A 21975-nucleotide genomic window follows, 5' to 3' on the forward strand; every position below is an offset into this window, starting at 1 on the left:
AGATAAGTGCAAAAGACACTAAAAATACTCTGTTGATTTTGGTCACACAAATAAGTGTTATACATCAATCGAAACTGTTAAGTGTCTACTTTTTTTGAGTACACTCACGATTACAACAAAACTTTGTGGTTTTGGGGAAAAAAGAAAACAAACAGGGTGCGCTCTCTGTCTTCTCCGTCGCCGCGATCTGTTTATAGTAACGCGTCACTAAAATGAAGTGTAACTCAGCAAATACTCAACACAGAAACATGAGAGTTATCTCTATAGAAAGCCTGAAGTGCCTGCTTTCAACTGAAGTAAGTGTTGTCGAAAACAAATGTTCTGTGATAAAGTAATCCGTATGAAACCGACACGATGTTCAGTCTGTCCAGTCTAACTCATTATTTCTAATGTGATCCCGCCCCCTCGTGTTCACATGTAAATAACCACGTGACCTGCGTGCGCTTGGAGACGTATGTTACATAATACAGTTTTACTACTACAATGATACAGTGACCTGTCCGTTATTGCTGTGGAAAGAATTGAACATTGAAAATTATTTTAATTTGGGGTTATTAATGGTCTGCTGAAAGTACCTTGTTTATGCTTTTACACTTTTAAATGTCATTTTAATGTTTGATGGTTGAAAGGTGAGTAGAATAATGTCATCTCATAGTACCCATTGTACCCAAAAAAACAAACATTATTGCGTTCAGAGAGTGAACCTTTCACTGATTGTTTACAGCTTAACGGAAGTTACACCCATAATTTGTGCAAAGCATCATGGGGCGTAGGAATAAGGGGGATAGGTTACATAAAATGATATTCAGAATCCGAATCAGAATTAGCTTTATTGCCAGGTATGTTTGCACATATGAGGAATTTGTTTTAGTGACAGTAGCTCCACAGTGCGACAGAATGACAGCAACAGGAGAGGACACAGATAATAAAAAAGAATGTATAAATATACAAGATGGACAATATGCAAAATAGCACAAACAATATATACAAAATAGACAATTCAGTATGTGCAGGTATGTTAGGTGCAAATTTAAAATGTAATAAGTATGTGTGTTAAATAAAAAATAAAAATTATGATAGTGTTGTGTGTTTCATGTTTATTGTTAAGAGTTCAAATGTTCATGAGATGGATTGCTTGAGGGAAGAAACTGTTCCTGTGCCTGGTCGTTCTGGTGCTCAGAGCTCTGTAGCGTCGACCAGACGGTAACAGTTCAAAGAGGGAGTGTGCTGGATGTGAGGGGTCCAGAGTAATTTTACCAGCCCTTTTGCTCACTCTGGATGAGTGCAGTTCTTGGAGACTGGGAAGGGTTGTGCCAATGATTTGCTCAGCAGTCCGGACTACCCTCCGTAGTCTCCTGAGGTCATATTTGGTAGCTGAGCTGAACCAGACAGTTATAGAAGTGCAGAGGACGGATTCAATGATGGTGGAGTAGAACTGTTTCAGCAGCTCCTGTGGCAGGTTGAACTTCCTCAGCTGGCGAAGGAAGTACAACCTCTGCTGGGCCTTTTTGACAGTAGAGTCAATGTGAATGTCCCACTTCAGGTCCTGAGAGATGGTGGTGCCCAGGAATCTGAATGACTCCACTGCAGTCACAGTGCTGTTCATGATGGTGAGTGGGGGGAGTGCAGGGGGGTTTCTCCTGAAGTCCACGATCATCTCCACTCTTTTGAGTGTGTTGAGCTCCAGGATGTTAAGACTGCACCAGACAGACAGCTCCTTAACCTCCTGTCTATAAGCAGACTCATCACCATCCTGGATGAGGCCGATCAGTGTGGTGTCATCTGCAAACTCCGGGAGCTTGACAGAGGGGTCTTTAGCTGTGCAGTCATTGGTGTAGAGGGAGAAGAGCAGTGGGGAGAGAACACAGCCCTGAGGAGATCCAGTGATCGTACCGGTGCTGGATGTGTATTTTCCCAGCCTCACTAGCTGCTGCCTGTCTGTCAGGAAGCTGTTGATCCACTGACAGACAGAGGTGGGGACAGAGAGCTGAGTTAGTTTGGGCAGGAGGAGGTTTGGAATGATAGTGTTAAAGACCGAGCTGAAGTCCACAAACAGGATTCTCACATAAGTCCCTGGTCTGTCCAGGTGTTGCAGTATGTAATGCAGTCCCATGTTGACTGCATCATCCACAGACCTGTTTGCTCTGAAGGCAAACTGCAGGGGGTCCAGCAAGGGTCCAGTGATGTCCTTCAGATAAGCCAAAACCAGTTTTTCAAATGACTTCATGACCACAGATGTTAGAGCCATAGGTCTGTAGTCGTTAAGTCCTGTTATCTTGGGTTTCTTTGGGACGGGGATGATGGTGGAGCGTTTGAAGCATGAGGGGGACTTCACACAGCTCCAGTGATCTGTTGAAGATCTGTGTGAAGATTGGGACCAGCTGGTCAGCACAGGATTTCAGACAGGCTGGTGTCACATCATCTGGGCCTGGTTCCTTTCTTCTCTTGTTATTTTTGAAGACCTGGCACACTTCATCTTCTCTTATCTGCAGTTCAGGTGTGGGGGAGAGGGGGGTTGCAGGAGGTGTGAATGGTGTTTTTTTAAACCTGCAGTAGAACTCATTCAGATCATCTGCCAGTTGTTGATTCTCCACAGTGCTGGGGGATGGTGTCTTGTAACTGGTGATGTCTTTTAGACCTTTCCACACTGAAGCCGTGTCACTGGAAGAGAATTGAATCCTTAGCTTATCGGAATAATTCCTCTTTGCCACTCTGATCTCCTTTTCCAGTGTGTATTTGGGCTGTTTATACAAGACTCTGTCCCCATTCCTGTAAGCATCTTCTTTGGCCTGACGGAGCTGTCTGAGTTTAGCAGTGTTGTTGTTGTAAGTTAGATGAGTCCTGGTAGGAATACACATATCCTCACAGAAACTGATATAAGATGTTACAGTCTCTCTGAGCCCGTCCAGATCATTTGCAGCAGCTTCAAAAACACTCCAATCAGTGAGGTCGAGACAGGCTTGTAAAACCCGCTCTGTCTCATTAGTCCATCTCTTTACAGTCCTTAATACAGGTTTAACTGATTTCAGTTTCTACCTGTAGGTTGGAATAAGATGAACCAAACAGTGATCAGAGAGTCCTAAAGTTGCCCGTGGGACAGTTCACGGAAGAGATTTGCTTTATTAAAGTCCCCTAGAATGATTAAAACAGAGTCCGGGTGTTGTTGTTCTGTGTCTGTGATCTGATCAGCGAGTTTCTGTAAAACTTTTTCAGGCTTCCGTGTAACACAGAGCAGCAGAATTTGAAAAGTCCTAGTTTAACCGGCAAAGCAGAAGGAGTTTGTCCGTTTTGTTGGATAGAGAGTGGAGATTAGCCAGATGGATGCTAGGCAACGGCATTCGAAATCCGCGCTTTCTGAGCACGCTGGCTCGCTTCCCCCGTCTGCACGTCCTAAAGCGTCTAAACAGTGCCGCAGCTCCGCCAACTACTATGTTCAGCAAAACATCCGAATAATCGAAAACCGGTTGGAGATTTTGTGGTCTGTTCTGCCGAATGTTCAGCAGTTCTTCCCTGGTGAAACTGATCGTGTTTGACAAACAAAAAAACAGGAAAAACTAACAAAAACACTAAAACAACTGGAGAGCCAAGCACAATGGCTGTCATGCACGGCGCCATCTTGAGATAATGTTCAAACTCACATTAGACACTTTTAACATTGAATAAAGCACATTATCAGTACCTGAGAATATTATTTCCATAGTTTGTATACTTTTTATGGCTATAACATTGCAGAAATAGAAACTGTTTCTAAAATATATTTTGTCGCTCATTGTGTATCGCTCTCGTGGCTAGTTAGGACAAAAATTCTGATTAACTTGGAAAAGATAGCTTTTATTGCATGTTGCGTTGGGTCTGGTTAGGACATGGTGTTCAGTGCCATGAGTGTGTGTGAGTGTGTTTTACTCACGTCTCGCTGTGATTAAATACCCCGACTTGATTTTTCAGAGCATTAGGGCAAAGACCGGATCATAGTCTGTTTATTCAGGTAAATGTCACCTACTTAAATCCGTGGATTTCCTTAATGGAATTCTGACATATTCAGAACTTCCATTTGTAATCTAATTTAAACAGCCCTTAATCCTTTTTACTCGCCTTTATGATTTCTTTGAAATATTTAAATGAAATTAGATGGTATTTTTTATTCAAATACTGGCCCATTTTCCTCTAGTAAAGCCGACTCCCAAGGTGCAGAGCTGAGTTATTCAAAGAGGTCAGCTCATTCCCATAGGATTTAAAGGAAGACTTTTGAAACACGGCTTCATTATGTCTCCTCAAGTGACAAACAGGCTCTTGATCGGGACTGTGCATTTTGCTTTGCTTCTACGTTCTGTCACTGGTTTTCTGATGATCCCAGCGGTTCTGTGTTCTCCTCAGGGTCTTTGCGCTTGGCCGTCATCATCGGGGTTGCTGTGGGAGCTTTCCTGGCTCTCATCGTCCTCATTGGGACCCTGGGGGCTTTCTGCTGTGCTCGACTGCAGAGGAGTAAGTGAGCTCGTTGTTTCTACAGAGACAGAAACACAGAGGCGACACGCACCGCATGTCCACTGAGACACCCACTGTTTTTAGACTCACCTTGTGATGCTGTGTTGCACAATGTAGCACGACTTTATCCACACATGCACAAAAGTGTTGGAGTATAGCTAATTAAAAGGAGCCGCTTAACCACTTTTTTTCTGTAGCATGACGGCAACTCAGATGTTGTCAAATTAGTGTTTTTTTCCAATAATAAGTTGTTTTTTCAACAATTAGCAGTGTAGTATGACAAAACACTACATAACTCTTTTTGTATTATATTATACACAGCCTTACAGCTGTGCAAACTCTCTAGGAAAGCCTAAAGTAAATCTAATTAAATGTTAAATAAATAATTACAAAAAGATTTTTGCCATTTATCACTGTATTTTTATTCAGTTATGTAAATAAGCAGTTTTTTAGTTTTAATAGTTGTTTAGTAGTTGTCTGTCACCATAACTGAGAATCCTCATTTTAATTTTGCTATATAAATTCTGATCTGATTTTTAACCATAAACACACACAAATATTAAAGTTATTAATATAACTGTTTTCTATTTTAATATATTTTCAAATGTAATTTATTCCTGTGATATCAAATCTGAATTTTCAGCTTCATTACTCCAGTTTTCAATGTCACATGATCCTTCAGAAATCATTCTAATATGCCGATTTATAATCAATGTTGAAAACAGTTGTGCTGCTTAGTTTTTATTTATTTTTTTGACCTGTGATACTTTTTTCAGGATTCTTTGATAAATAAAATGTTAAGAAGAACAGTGTTTATTCAAAATAGTTTTTTTTTTATTTTTTTTTTTTTTTATTTTTTTAGAAATTAATACTTTTATTCAGCAAGGATGTGTTAAATGGATAAAAAGGGAATAGTAAAGACTTATTGTTAGAAAAGATTTTTATTTTGAATAAATGCTGTTTTCTTAACTTTCTATTTATCAAAGAATCAAAGAAAAAAAGTATCAAAGTTTCCAAAAAATATTAAGCAGCACATCAGTTTCAACACTGATAATAAATCAGCATATTAGAATGATTTCTGAAGGATCACACTGAAGACTGGAATAATGATTAAAATTCAGTGCTGCATCACAGAAATAAATTATATTTGAAAGCATATTAAAATAGGAAACCAATATTAGAAACTGCAATAATATTTCACAATATTACAGTTTTTTTCTGTAGTTTTGATCAAATAAATACAGCCTTGATGAGCATAAGGGACTCCATTAAAAAGCATTAGAAATCTTACTGATCCCAAACTTTTGAACAACAGTGTGCATGTAGGGACTTGACAGTAGTTTAACTACTTCAAGGTACCCGTGTAGCTTGTAGCTCAGCAAGCCACATTTTCCAAGTAGCTTCTGTACAGTCCAACACTGTACCACAGAGTGATAAGAGCACAGCTGCACCTCATTCACGTCTTAGTCTATCTGAGGTCTTTATTGTCTTATCTTGCCTTTCGCAAATTGCCTCCATTAGTGGCGAGCTCCTGCTCCTTACCAGCAACAGTCTGACTTTATCTGGTCAGGACTGTAAAGATCTAATTTTTTAACAAGTGATGTTTCTTTCTTCGTATGTTGTGACCGTGCACCACAGAGGACATGCACCTGGTGATGTCATCACTCCCAGTGTCCCTCTCCTCTCGTCAGCGAGAGCTCTCCGGCACGTTAAAAAGCGAAAGTAAGCCCTCCTATCACCTCTTAGAGGCCAGGTTCTGTGAAAATATAGACATGCATGTTGTTTACAAGCGATTGCTGCATGTTCACGAGTGTGTGAAGGGATATTCAGAATCATGTCAAAGCTCAGCGGAAGCTGTAGGATGTAGTGTGGTTTGCATTACCGTGGCTAATCAGAACGATTTCCACCAGATCTCAAAGCGGTTGTATCTGCTAAAAACGACATCCGAGTGGAGATTGTCCATAAGGACCATAACGCAGCCAGAGAACCGGAAGACCACGGCAACATGAAGCAAATGATGGTGAGTTGGCACTCTCCGAACCCCCCTTATCACTCTTCTCTCTGACTTCTGACTTACATCTGGTTAAAGCATCCGTCTCGGATAATCTGATGTTAACAGCTCTAACTGCAAGTGTAAATTGGCTCCTATTGAGTATTAAAGTCAAGCTAGACGAGTTTGTGAACATGCAAACTTTTCATCTTGACGATGCAAGATATGATAATGTATCTTGCTGTCGTTTGCCTCATTTTTTGTTGCTGTAATGCTGTTTGCTAGTAGATATTCCCTAGATGCCCTCACATTATTAGTGAGCTATGCAACTGCTCACAAATGAGATGCATTGCCAATAAAAATAAGATTTAATTCTACTTTGAAAAGTAATGTTTTCCTACTATTTGTTCTGGTGAAGGAAGTGTTTGCATATAAATTATAGCAGTGCATAATACACCAAATCACAAGCAAGAAGAACGATTATTGGTGCATGAATTAAACTTACTCAGAATAACTTCAATTTTGACACCATTTTCCCACACATCCTAATTTAGCATGTGCCTGCCTATCGACAAGATCTCAAAAGAGATCATATGTCATCATATCTTAACTACAGTTGGTAGTCACTAAATCATTTGCATGAAGAATCGTGGCACATTTGCATAAAGCTACACTTTTCTTAACCTGTAGTATGCTGTCACATTTGACAAATTCCGATCACATTATTGCTGTAAAGGTACAGTCGCATTTACCATTGCTTGGTGAAATTGTGTGGGTGAAATTGAGTCATTCCAAAAGGAATCCGCATGATAGGGAGTTTCGTGTCAGGGCAAAAAATTTTCCCAAACAGATTTAGCTCATTTTCAAGTTGGTCATTTGAACTACAGAATACTGCTCTGTTTTAAAGTGAGCATAGTGTGAGCTGTTATATATTGTACCTAATGTATGGAAGCCCATTTCCGCCACTGAATAAAAAATAAAAAAAGGTTATTGCGACTTTTTATCTCACAATTCTGACAAAAAGTTTATATTTCACAATTTTGACTTTATCACTCGCAATTGCGAGTTTATTTCTCAGAATTTCTGAGAGATTCTGAGAACATATCAGTCTCTTTTCCCCCCTCGAAACTGGACTTTAACTAGCAATTGCGAGTTTATATCACACCATTCAGACTTTATAATTCGCAATTGCGAGTTTATATCTCACAATTCTGTGAAAAAAAGTCAGAATTGTGAGATAAAAAGTCACAATAACCTTTTTTTTTATTATTCAGTGGCGGAAACGGGCTTCCATACTAATGTGAGACCCTAAGTGTGAACATGAACAGTTTTCCTTCGCCTCTTCCCCTGCAGCACTCAAATCACAGTGCAGCACTGCAGCATCCTTGAACTTTGACCGGGTTCGGATCAGACCTGAGCTTTGAGGGAATTTCTGTTCTTGCTGGATGCTGAAATTCTCGTGTACATGCTTATGGGCTGAAATCAATACCAGTCACTGGTGCTTCAGCACACGTCTGCTGCATCATCTCACTTTCTCTCTTTCTGTTTTTAGATGGAGCGAACCGAGTTTCAGCAAGAATCAGTGTTGAAACAGTTGGAGGTCTTGCAGGAAGAGGAGAGGGAGCTACAGCACATTAAGGTGATGAACAGAGGGATGGAGAGAAGGGGGGAGAACTCTGCAGGACTCACATCTGTCACCATTAAAGAACCCCAGAGAGTCATTTCTCCATCATACTCATAAAAAACAGATTTAATAGAACAGTCGTGTAATCTCACAGAATCTAATAAAGCAGAGATGTGGGAACTCTCGCTCTGAATTTTTCAGAATTCCTAGCCATGTTCTTTTTCTTTACAGAGTCCATTATAGAAATGTTCACAAATGGACGTGTTGTTATACTGACTGACTACATGTCAGATCTCCAGAGCCCAAGTTTTCATTATATCCTCTGGTAATTGAGAAGTACTGAGGCAGTTGGTAGAATGTGCATGCTAATTCGTTTAATGAATGCTGTTTGGCTAGACTTCAGTCTGGAACTTTTGTCTGGAACCTTTGTCCAACTTTCAGACCATTTCAAAAGCTCAATATTTCAAGGACTTGTTAGGATCTTTGCAAATTGCACTTTTAAGTCAAAGCATCCATCATTAGTCATATTTGCTAATACAATTCTATCTAACCAGAAATGGAAACTTTGCTTTGTGACTGCCTACTGAGTCATATTTACAGAGAGAAACAAATTTATCAAAGATAAAACGTCATCTACTTTCCTTTAGATAAGTATGACTTACAATAAAAAGAAAATCTCGAGATACTATATTTGAAATGGATTGTCTTGCAACAGGGTTTGTAAAACTAACCTTCATCATTTAGAAAAAAAATTACCAGAGATTTATGAACATGTCTGTTCTTTACCATCAATATTAAACGTATGTATATAACTCATTTGTTTTACATAAATGGTGAGTCGTGGGCTTTCTGAACACACAGTATCTTGGAGGAACTTTTGCAAAAAGATGACAGTTTCTTAGGGAAATGAACTTTTCCAAAGAGAATGGGAATACAAAACTTTAGTAAAAAGCTTGCAAAGTTTCTCAGGTGAACACACAACTTTTGCGAAGAGAGCACTAATTTTCGTAGGGGAACGCAAAACCTTTGCAAAAGGAACGCAGTGTTACTTAAGGGAATGCAAAACTTTTGAGAACAGAATGCGAGGTTTATCAGGGAAACCTGATTAAAAATCTGCAAAGTAAATAGTTTTAGAGGGAACACAAACCTTTTGCAAAGAAAACTAAGTTTCTTAGGGGAATGCAAAACTTTGTTAAGCAAAGAAACTTTCTCAGGTAAATACAAAACTTGTGTGAGAGAACTAAATACGAGTCCTGTTTACAAACTGGAATATCATAGAGACTTGGAAACAGGCTCAGTTCAGTTGCTTTGAGTTTTGCACTGGCACCAGTCAGAGTTTTCTTCAGAAAATGTCAAATCGAGTTGGTCATCTTGTTCTCTGCCCAACAACCAAACCTGCCTTAATCTCTCTATGGCAAAAACCATCATCATCTCTGTCTTCAAATATTCCATTCCATCCAGTATGATTAAGCCATTGGCTCTCATTCGAGATTCAGAGATGTTCAGCCTTGACAGCAGTGAAAGTGCACACCATACTATTTTTTTTTTCCAGGAATCCCTGAGTTATTTCACCTCAGCGTTCCCACAAGACCACTAGGATTAAAAAGAGAGAGCGAGAGATATACGTTATCTATATAGAAACTGGCCAAAAATAAAATGTGAGTGAATTTTATGGAGATTATTTTGCATATTTAATGCCGACATGAATCGCCAAGGCCCATTTAATTAGCTGATAACAGGATTTGACTGTTTATGCTGGAGATGACTGTTTCACACCACTAAACCATGTAATCTTCTTAGCGTGGGACAGTTATCAGTCTGTTCCCTAATTTCCATGTCACGCTGCCTATAATTAGTGTGAGCTGAACTTGACCTTGGCTTTTTACAGATTACAAATACATGAGAGGAAAATTACAGTTTCCTTTTACTCTTTCCCTCATTTCGCTTTTAATTCAAGCTGAAAGTATATACTGTAAAAGTCCTGTAATACATAAATAATTGTTTGTTAAAAATGAATAATTGTGCTAACAGATTTTGGATAAATAGATTAATTTGATGACAAGCTTCATGGAAACATCCAGCGAAATGCCCATAAACAATGAGAAAAACAAAAAGAGAAAGAGATTAATTTGATGTGTTAATGATTAATTCATTGGCGAGAATTTATTAAATGGTTAATTTAGCATGGCATTTCAGTGCAAAACGCCTGTTTTATCTTATTTCCCCCACAGAATAAATCTCACAATTCAGATTTTTTTTTTTTACTCCGAATTGTGAGCTAAAAAGTTGCGATTTTATTTTATTTATTTTTTTTATTATTCCCTTGCAGAAAAAAAGCTTTTTCTTAAAATTCTCAGTTTATATCTCACAATTCTGACTTTTTTCTTGCAGTTCTGAGAAAAGTCAGAATTGTGAGTTATAAACTTAGATTTGCGAGTCTAAAATTCACAATTTTTGTAGATAAAACAAGCTTTTTTCCTACAAATGTGAGTTTATATCTCACAATTTAGACTTTTTCCCTAAATTGCAAATGATATCTTGCATTTCAGACTTTTTCTCAGAATTGTGGGAAAAAAATCTGAATTGTGAAAATGCTGTGTCATGTAAATTAAGTCATTGTCACTCTTTTTCCTTGCATACGAATTGTGCAAATAATTCAAAGGTTGATGAAATGTATTTATGTTTATTAGGATCCAACCAACGGTTACTACAGTGTGAACACCTTCAAAGAACAGCCGACCCCGACCATATCCTTAACAGCCAACCAGAACACAGAGGTCCGAAACCCCGCCACAGCGACCCTCGGAAAACACCGCGTCCCCACCGGCATGTCTTACACCAACATTTACAACACACTGGGTGCCGGTCCCAACCGCCTATATGACTACAGCCAACGTTTCGTTCTGGGAATGGGCAGCAGCTCCATCGAGTTGAGCGAACGTGAGTTTCAAAGGGGCTCGCTCAGCGATTCCAGCTCGTTCCAGGACACGCAGTGCGACAGCAGCGTCAGCAGCTACAGCAAGCAGGACGCATACGTGCAGTTCGACAAAGCTAGCAAAGCCTCGGTGTCGTCTTCGTCCCACTACTCACAGTCATCGTCCCAGAACTCGGACCTGACTCGACCGCTACAAAAACGAATGCAAACGCATGTTTAACTAAAAGACTGAATGTCATAACGTGCTTTTGGACGAACACTAAAGGTGAGTCACCTGTGCTTCATGCATCATTCGTGACAAATCCAAACATCGCAAGCTTGGAAAGACAATACCGACATCTTAAGCTAATTTTTCTGTATATTTTTAAAAGTAACGTGTTTTTTAGATCTCATGTTCTTTGTGGAAGACTTGTGAGTTTGAAAACTGAAAACGAGCCAACCCTTGGACGTCGTTTCATAACATGACAATCAGGAGTCCATCCACACAGCCGCCATTGACTATCACGGTGAGCCGATCTAATCTGTTCCATGCAGGAACTTGGAACTGTGGGAGAACCTCGAGGGTTGTGTTTGTGTTTTTTTATAACAAGGAGCCAAACTTGGGCCGTTTAGCAGTTCGTACAGTGGCCCAAAGCACAACAATGTCTGTTCAATGCCAACCGCAGTGTTTCTCTGCTGATAAAGAGATCTAAACGAGGATGAATTATCCTCCGGAGGTCGTCACTCAAAATTATCATTCTGTGCTTTTCTAAGGACTCTGTAAGATAGATTTCACTTGTGTGCACTAAACTGTTTTTTAATTACATATCTCTTCTCCTTATGTGGTCTCTCGTCTTTACGATTTCATGCTTTGTGTGTTTTTTCCAATGCAATGCGAATGTGTAAAAACACACACAGCCAAACTGCATGTGTGGAGAGTTCTTCAGGAGCTTTGCTAACGTGGACAGCATAGTGTTTACATGCCAGAGACCAGAATGTAAATCCCAATACTTTATTTAATGTGTATTAAATGTGAGCTGATCATTTCAACACTTCATGGATAATAAATGCGTTTACGTACGTACATGTCCTGTGAATTCAGACGCTCTGTTGTTAGAAGCTTCTTTTATACCTCCAACAATGTGTTGTTGTTGTTCTATATATCATTGCGCATAAACTCCACATTCTGGTGGGAGTATGCTTTAATTATTTTTTGTTCTGATGTTCTGTTTCTTTTAAGGCTGCCATATGTTTAAGCTCACTGTTTTAAGTAAGCGTCTCTTTCCCACAGCCCCCCTGAATGTCTGGCGTAACCGTTTACATCGCTTAATTGGTTCAGGAAGTGCCTCCCGTCGACGGATGAGCCTGCTGAACATTCAGAGTGAAACTTTAACTCGAGCTGTGCATCAGAGCAATTACACTGATCAAATAATCATGATTACAAAATAAGTGTTGAATAAAACAGTGTGTGGGAAGGCTGTGTGGTCATTAAAGCTGAGGTGGCATCTCTTTTTTGTTTTTATGAAAGAAGGGACTTCCTGTCAAGTCGGATTATGTCAACAGCAGGTCACTTCAAATGTACCAACTGAAATATGCATGCTGTAAAATGAATAGGTTATGAAAGTTTTAACTAATGCTTCCTGCAATTAGTTAAAAATCCAACTGACCTAAAGTTAACTAAAGTCATGCATGAACATCAACATAAGTTGATACAATGCATTATTTATTATTTCAATATTGAATTTTAAGTTTTAACTAATTAGTGGGAGGACATATCAGACTTCCCTTGCTCTTTTAAAAGAAACAATGTACTATTTAAGCAACACCAAGTACTGACATCAAAAACACAGCAAGATATATCACAATAATAAGAATATAGTTATGTGCAGCTCGATTTAGCTTACTCAGCACAATGGCACCGAAATAAAAACATGAGTGACCAAATTTATTTTCACTCTATGCAACTGGTTAAGACAATGTCAGATTTGAACAGATGGATTTTATTCACTTTATTGCATTTCGTATGTAAAGAAGTAACGGTACAAAAGCAAAAACAGCCTGCTTTATTCTAAGCATGAGTGAGAGGATGGAAAATGATTAGATAAATTATGAATTTTTTAAATATCTAGCCATTTATAACGTTCATTTAATATTATGTATTTTATATCAATGATGAATAACAATTTTAAAGCCTTCGATAATCTTGGTTAAAGTTAATTTCTACATACATTTTTGATATATTATGCATGAACATAAATTACTGATGAACAATGTGTTTCTCGCTACCTTTCCAGGAGCTGCACTCACTGCTGAATCTTCAGGGTCACAACTAAGGAAATTCAATAAAAAGACTGTGCAATGAGGAATAATAACAAAGCAGCTAGCTACAATTCCCTTACAATTCTACTAAGTTATCCTTGACAGCTATACGCTTAACATGAAGCATAGCCTTTGACACCTAGTGTAGTCCAAATCATGAGCAAATGACTCATATGAGTCGGTGCTTTTTAGTGAATCAAAAACTTGCAGTGCAGCCAGGTTATAGTCAGATTCCCAAATTATTGTCTTTCATGAGTCGGTTCTTTTTAGTGAATCAACAACATAAAGGGCAGCCAAATGACTCTCGTGCTCTGGTCCTTTTTTAGTGAGTCAAAAACATACAACATGGCCAGGGTATGCTGATTCACAAAGAAATGATTCTCATGAGTTATTTTTAGTGAATCAACAACATAAAGCACAGCTAGGAAAGTCTGGGGCTTGTACCATGATGGTGGCTCAGGGTTACAGGATTAGTTTTGAGTTGACAAAACCAAACCAGTCAAATCCGGCTTTGATGGTACCATGAAACGGATCATCAACTCAGGCTTGATCCTGAGTTAATGGAGCGCGTGCACATGAATGTGTGACATCAGTAATGAGCAGCCAATCACATGCCTTGAAACTGTGATTCACTTCTCGTGAGAGACTTAAAAGATTAAACAATATGAAGAATTTAAACACACAGCAAGATGAAACAATCTATCCATGAAAGAGGAAAACTTGTCTTACCATATAACTGCAAGTAAAAGTTGTAAAGTAACAACACTTAAAAATCTAAACTCATATGTAGTCATGTTTACAGCTATTGATTCTAAAACTTATTTACATTGCATATTATCTATATGTTTATATTGATTTAAAATAAAAGCTTAATAATTACTATTAAACTAAGATGGCTTGTGTAATAGATTAAGGGTATAATAATTATATAAATAATAAAAAATAATCATCTCTAAAAATCTGATGATTTTATCTTTAAAAATGTTTTATTATGTAGCGTCCTTTAATTTGGAGTAGAAACTGGAGGAGTGGCTTTATTGCATCAGAGATGTGTCAGTTTGCTTGAAGCTGATTGGTTAAATTTTGGTTTGAGATCTCTAAACCAGAGCATAACCTGCCCCGGAGCAGGTTAGCTGTGGAGCGTAAGTTACTATGAACACTGCTAAAAGCCAAACCACTTTCATGGTACCCAGAGTTGGCGCAAACTAAACTGAAATTTACCTGGCTAACTAGCTTCATGGTACAGGCCCCTGATCCCCCTGGCTCTTTTTTAGTGAATATAGCTCAGCGAGGGTAGTTTGATTTCTGAATGTATGTCTCGCGTGAGCCGGTTCTTTTAGGATCAAAACCATACAGAGCGGCCAGGATTTTCTGATTCCCAAGCGAATGACTCTAATGAGCCGATTCTTTCATTAACAGGGCTATACAATATGGTTACTGGAGGGCCAGAACCAGCAGATTTTAGTTATAACCCTAATGAAAAACCATGCTTCAGTTATCTTGAAGACTCTCTGGGTTGTAACTGAATCCACGAGTGTGGAACTGAAAACTGGAACTGAGTTACGGAGTAGAAAGTAGCATTTACCCTTAACCTAGCTTACATAAAAAAAAACGAAACAATGTTGTTCATTGTTAGTTCATGATATGGCTAATGCATACACAAGTGTAGAAAATGCTCACTTTAGAGTCTTTTCATTCAAATCATAAGGACTGTTGAGATCATCATATCTACATCTGATCTGAATAAGCCCTCATTGAATAAAGCAGCAGTCTATACAGGGTCGAGGAAATGCAAACCTGATATAATCTCTCCGCGATAGCATTAGTGATATTTCATAAACCCTCCAAGCATCTTTATACAAATGAGTTCTGCTGTGGCTTTAATCCATCATCTTGGCTTTTAAAGGTTGGCCCGACCACGACGGATCCATCTTGAAACTAAATGGACTTCAAAGGATGATCTTACTCGAGGTACAGAGACTCGTGTTTGCACTGGATTAAATTACAGTCCTTGTTGCTTCCGGCTTTGTCATCTAAATCGAAAGTCTAGTCACACACTTGGTAAGTGCAGCTATTTGGAAAAGGCTTCATCAGCACATTCTTCAGTAGGCCGCGCTGTGTGTGTGGGAGCCCTGAGTGCTGGAGCTGAATTTGCCTATCTGTTGTGACCAGCGCTGAGTAAATTACTTCTGCAGCCACTTTCAGGATGCATCTATTGATTCTGGGATGGCCAGAAGTGATGGCAGCTTAATGCTTCAATTTACCCCAATCCACACAACTTCTTAGCTCACGCCTTGAACTTTATCGCCGCTGCCCACGTGAGGTTGCGGACACGGGCGCGCGGGGGTGCAGCAACCTATGAGTCTGTGTGCGCGCTCACGATGACAAAGTTTACAGCAGACGCTGGGATGTTTATGTAAATTAAGATTCAAGTATGCACATTTATATCCCTCCAAACGCTCTGAAACTGATGATCACAGCATGCGCCGAGCCTCGGAAATATGACATATGAAGCCCTAAATAAACGTCGTCATTCCTCATCCTGCGCTCTGCGAAACCTGCAGGAAAATGATTCGAGCCTCTGAATGTATGATGAAACATCTACACAAACCCAAGCTTCATCCGGACGCTTATCTGCACTCCATCCTCCCCAAAGACACGGTGCATCTGGGTGCTTAACCGCTCTGAAAATTCATAACAGAAACAATCTGAGAGGGAGAGGAGGAATGCTCATGATTTATTGTCTTTCTGCCCCAAGGTTATTATGGTTAACTTAGACATTTTACAATTTAGACCAAATAGGAATATGTTATCATTAGCCAAGCCATTGTGAAATAATAAACCACACTTTTACAGCGCTTTTTGTTTTAATGTTAATTCTTATAATAATAGGTTTGAAATTAACATTCAAGTTCTAAATGAATATTAATGTATTATAAACAGACATAAATAAAAATTACCAATTTAACTTGATGAATGTTTTAAAAAATGCTGTGAATAATGAAGTAATAGTTCGCAGCCAGTCAGTGTGAACTTTAATGTTTAACTAAAATAGCCTATCCTATTTTCAAAAAGTATTTTCATCTACACTGAGCTGTGAAAGGCATGCAAGACAGAGAAAAATATGTCTATTTCACACTTTTAAGAGCTTCAAAAAAAAAAAAAAAATCACTGAATGGTAAGATTGGTAGGCCTACTGTAATAAAATATTTGTGATTGCTACTGTTTACAGAGGCCTAAAAAAATATAACTTACATCGTGGCCACAAATTATGAATTTGTTGCCACCAAATTGATTTTACTAATTAATTTCCTAATTTTACAGAAATCCTAAGCAGGTTTCACTTTTTCTTTCCGTCATTTTAAGTAAATCATCAGCCGTAATAGCAGCTATAGATGTGTTTTATCAATATGGATGACAAACTTACGAAATTGGGGCAGGAATTGGTAAAACGTGCACAAGTTAGGCTACCTAAAACAAGGGAAAAACTTAGTAAAACATGTTCACATATTAAAAAATTGGGGGAAAATGGCTTCTAACCATGCTAACCTGCAAAGCTGTGACCTATTACGCTATTTCAGAACCACATACCACTCTTACTGCTATTTAATTGTTAAAAAATAGTAAGAGCAGTAGTGTGAGGTTCCGAATTCAGCATATATTTGGTTTCTGTCCAAATAAATAAATAAGCATTCATTGATCCAAAACTTCTCTTTGATTAAAGACTAATGCGTTTACAGCTCATTTTCAGTGTTAAGCATTATGAATTTGACAAATGAAGCTTTTAACTTAAACCTGTAAATATACCGTTTTGGGGTTTGTGGTATATATTTTAGTATATGTCATAGGCAGATGGAACAGTTTGTGGTGCTGGTGATGAACACTACAACTATACTTGCGCTACAGTAAATAAAAACTAAATAAATCATTTTCAAAAAGTACAAAAGAAATAAGAACTATTTACGCCCCCATTAAAACTTACTAATTTGAAAAATGAAATTTGCAAAACAAAAATAACCCTGTTTTTGACTGATTATTTTTTCTTGAGAACATCTTGATGATTAAGTAAAAAACTAAACTTTTTTTTGGTTTTCTGCGAGTGTGTAATGAAGCAGTGAAGTGTCATTTAGAATCAACCTGCTGCTCAACAACAGCACAAAGCAATTAGAAGCACAACTCAAAATATTAAAAAAAACGAATCAATTCAAAATTGCTCATATGCTGGCATTCTCTGCTGCACATATGGCAAGAGGAAGTCACAAAATGGAAAGAAATCACTATGCAACCTTTATACGAGATGAGTTCAGCATCACATGACAGCAGAGTAAGGTGATTTCTTCAAGATCATCTCTCCGCTAAACTGCTCTGAACGAGGTTAAGGGACCTCTGAGCCGCTGGTGGTGTCGGAGCTGTCAAACGAGAATGCTTGACTTTCCTGCTTAACCTTTTTGAGAGAAGGGCAAATAGAAACATTGTGGAGCTCTCGGAAAACAGGAAAAAAAGATACTGATCAGGTGACAGAGGAACTCAGCTCGGTTCATTCATAATTTTCTTTCAAAGAAAATTCAAGGATGAACAAATAAGTGGAGCCTTTCTGAAGATTCACACACAGTTAAAATATAAATCATTTGCCTACAACTTTCATACATACAAGGCATAGCCTCTGTATGTCAAACAAAGAGTGTTGCATGGAAAAAAGTGAATGGATATGTTCTGTTATGCTATTTTTGCTGTTTATACTGTGAACATTTTCTGGATACTTGAAATACCTGGATGACTGTGAAATACTGTGTCCCACAATCAGGATTTACAATATCCGGGAATATCAAGTGTGTTATTTTCACTCCTGGGAAAGCCATGGAAATTTATGAAATGGTAAAAGGTCACAGAGAAGTTATGGAAATTCGAAATTTCTATGGTCAGTGTTTTTTTTTCTAGTTATGCTTGCAGTCTTCTGCTAGAAATTACTTTTTGTGAGTGCAATCTATCCAATTATTAAAAAAAAGACAAAAAAGTTATATTTCTGAGATGTGTGCATTGCCCTGTCATATCCAGAGTGCTTGCGCTTGTCGGGTTCTTTTGGGACCTATTGTATGTCCTAGATGTCCTATCTAATGTCCTGTCTAACAGATGACTAGAAAAAAGTATATGGACTATTAAAATATTTCCATGTCAAGACTGCCCATCTTGGGTGGATATGGAATTGGCTGCCATTAATTCTGGCCTGCCTTTAAATTTGTCTTTATATTCCTCAGAATTGAAAGATCTTTCAACAAATTAAAAAAAAATCTAAAAACAAATTTTTCCAATCCTATACTTATAAATATGATTGCCGTATGGTTTGATGTGAAAAAATATCTAGGTGCCTTCTACCCGTTTTCTTGTTTTAGTCCCATTTGGGGCAATTAAACATTTAAACACACTGTAAAAGAAATTCTGTAGTTTTTACAAAATAATTTTGGCAGCTGTGGTTGGTTGTAAAAAAAAATATATATATAGAAAAACTGTAAACACATTTACAGAACAAAACTGTAAAATTTACAGTATAAAACTGTAATTTACAAACAAGGAAATTTGAATGTAAACCACTAAATTCAACAACACACACTGCTATTATTGTAACTTTAACATACTGACAACCACCATAATAATGCAGGTGGTAAAAGAGAAAGCCACATGAAGAATCAAAGCTCATCACAAGTAGCTTCGCCACAAGCAGAAGTATATACTAATATATAGAAGGTGCACAGAGTCATTCATGCAAACACAAAACACCATCATGGTACTTAAATAATGCAATAAACTTTCATTAAACAACAGAAGATGTAACATAAAGCCCAAATGCATGTAAACTGATAACAAAAACTATTTAAAAACATGATTATTTAAACAAAATACTTTCAAATGTGGAGTGTCCCGCAGGGAATTCTAGGAATATCAGTTTACAGTTTTTTACTGTAAATTATGCATCGATTTGTTATTTTTTACTAATAAAAACTGTACAATTAACCCCATTTTACTGTAAAATTACATGAAATGTCTGGTTATATCTTTTACAGTTTTTCCCTGTATTTAGTACGGGAACATACTGTTAATCTATTTGTAAAAAGTAGCGTTTTTACAAAATGTTACAGTTAAAATTACACATATTTTTTACAGTGCAGGCAGATTAGACGCAGGTTTCAAGATTTGGGCTGACAAGGGCATTCGAAAGATAGCGGATCTATATGTTAACAATACTCTTATGCCATTTGAGGAAATAGTTAATACATACAATATTCCTAAAACATTTCTTTAAGTATTTACAACTAAGAAATTGTATCCTCAAATCACAAAATAATTCCCTCGATATGCCACCATTGTCTATTTTGGAGAAAGAAGTGACAAGAAATTGTTTTAGTAAAGGTTTAATTTCTTCATTATATAATATGCTGGTGTCAGGATCAAAGGTCTCTTCAAACAGTAAATAGGAAGCTAGGAGATCGGATCTTAAGGACGATATCCTTGATGTTAACATACCACTGTCACCTTTAATCTTTTTATTTCATTTATATCCTAAGGAGATCACATTAAAAAAGACGGAGTATATATTTATAAATATATGTATTCTTCAAGCGAAACGGCTTAGGTCTTTAAACTGGAAAAGTATTTATGCACCAAACATAGGACGATGGCTGAAAGAAAAGATAACTTATATATTAAGAGATAAATATATAATTTTTGATGGAGTTTGGGGACCTTTCAAATTGTTTTTAGAATGTGGTGGAGTTGGAAATGTGTTGATAGAATACAAAAAAAAAAAAAAAAAAAAAAAACTTTTCAATTATCTCTAAAGGTTTTATTAATTTCCATGACTTTTCCAATGTCTAATAAAAAGTCAGTATATTTAAAAAAAAATAAAAAAAAATTGTGTGGTGCAGTGCATCTGATTTTTTTTAAATAACAAAATAGAATGCAAATAACAATATGATCATTGTACACCGCTCATATTCAACTTGATGAAATACAAACTGAAATTAAATTAAATTAAATATAAAAACAAATGTATTTCAGCTAATTGCTAAGGCAACATTTCTATTTTCTTTTAAGTTTAAGTACTAAAACTAAATAAACCAGAACTAAAATTTAATAAACATTTAAATAATACAATTTAGGAAAAATACAACTTTTACCAAACACAAAATTACTAAAACTTTAAAATAAAACATTACACTAATACAATCTCATTCAAAATATTTACAACTATAATCTGATATTAAAACCTATAAAACTATAATCTGATATTTATTATTGATAAATAAATAAAATAACTGGTCATGTGATGACAGTGTACTGCTTTGTTCATCAAGTTGGCTTTTCAGTGACTGCATGGTTTCCTGTTCATTATCTTTGAAAAAAACGAAATGTATTTTGCATTGTTAATCTAATATTGCATACAAATATCATAACCACATCCAATCAAAGTGTGTTCCTGCATATTGTCTTGAGCCTGTTTTGGCAAACACTCAGTCATCTGGGTTTTAGCGGATACAATGGAAACACATACATGGGCTAATGATTTTACCCCTATTCAAGAGAGACATTTAGGATGATGGACAGGCTCAATATTGCTTTAACTATTTGCCTTGTGTAATTAATATCAGAGGCATTTGAACTGGTCGATGGCAAACTAACTTGTGACATTTTATCTCTGAGGTCTCCAAAGGACCCTCACAAATCAATATGCATGTCAATTTTTCTTTTTTAGCTGCTGTTGTTCTCTCTGTTGACCTGAAGAATCACAAATATTCCCCATCCAGCCTTTTTACACAGCTAAAAATACTCATAAATGAGTCATTCATTCCAGCTGAAAGAGGATTGATCATATAATAATAATGTGAATAATGAGGGGAAGTCGTGGCCTAATGGTTAGAGAGTCGGACTCGTAATCCAAAGGTTGCGGGTTCGAGTCTCGGGCCGGCAGGGATTGTAGGTGGGGGGAGTGAATGTCCAGAATGTCCAGCGCTCTCTCCACCCTCAATACCACGACTGAGGTGCCCTTGAGCAAGGCACTGAACCCCCAACTGCTCCCCGGGCGCCGCAGCATAAATGGCTGCCCACTGCTCCGGGTGTGTGTTCACGGTGTGTGTGTGTTCACTGCTGTGTGTGTGCACTTTGGATGGGTTAAATGCAGAGCACGAATTCCGAGTATGGGTCACCATACTTGGCCGTATGTCACTTCACAATGACCGTAATGGTCTACACACAGATGTTTTTGTAAAACTTCAGTTTTAATTGGCTTGCTCTGCTTTAGAGCTTGATTGCTTTTTGAATGAGTCTGTCCTTCTGTAACGTCTTTTGGGGAATCAGGAACAGGTTTAATTTCTGTTTGGGAAACAAACACCTTTGCATTAACTGCCCTGTTGATGATCAATAAAATGTTTCTCAATCTCAGACCTCAGACCATTGTTGATGCTGGTATAATGATTTATTTAAAGATGGATGTTTAAGGTTATCCACTCTTTCAGATGTGGTGAACTGATCTTGAAAAATTAAAGAGTTTTCTTTAAATGAAACGTCTTTTTGCCCTATTTGCTTTAATATAAATTCAAATGTTCTCTCCTTCAGGACCAACCTAATACTAGCATATGATTAAAATAGTTGCAT

General features: G+C 37.5%; 1 protein-coding gene across 1 annotated transcript in view; it reads left to right on the forward strand.

Moving 5' to 3' along the window:
* LOC306864264 (kin of IRRE-like protein 3) overlaps positions 1 to 11251 on the forward strand; it is a gene marked incomplete at both ends in the record, with an annotated part of 148793 nt that extends 137542 nt beyond the window's left edge. The window contains 5 exons of the mRNA XM_079408167.1: positions 4375 to 4482; positions 6121 to 6204; positions 6393 to 6502; positions 8025 to 8111; positions 10787 to 11251. Coding sequence (XP_079264293.1) covers positions 4375 to 4482; positions 6121 to 6204; positions 6393 to 6502; positions 8025 to 8111; positions 10787 to 11251 — 854 coding nt within the window. The remainder of the gene's footprint in view (positions 1 to 4374; positions 4483 to 6120; positions 6205 to 6392; positions 6503 to 8024; positions 8112 to 10786) is intronic.
* Between the last annotated feature and the right edge of the window lie 10724 nt (positions 11252 to 21975).

Source organism: Barbus barbus (genome assembly GCF_936440315.1).
Source record: "Barbus barbus genome assembly, chromosome: 45".
Lineage (NCBI taxonomy): Eukaryota > Metazoa > Chordata > Actinopteri > Cypriniformes > Cyprinidae > Barbus > Barbus barbus.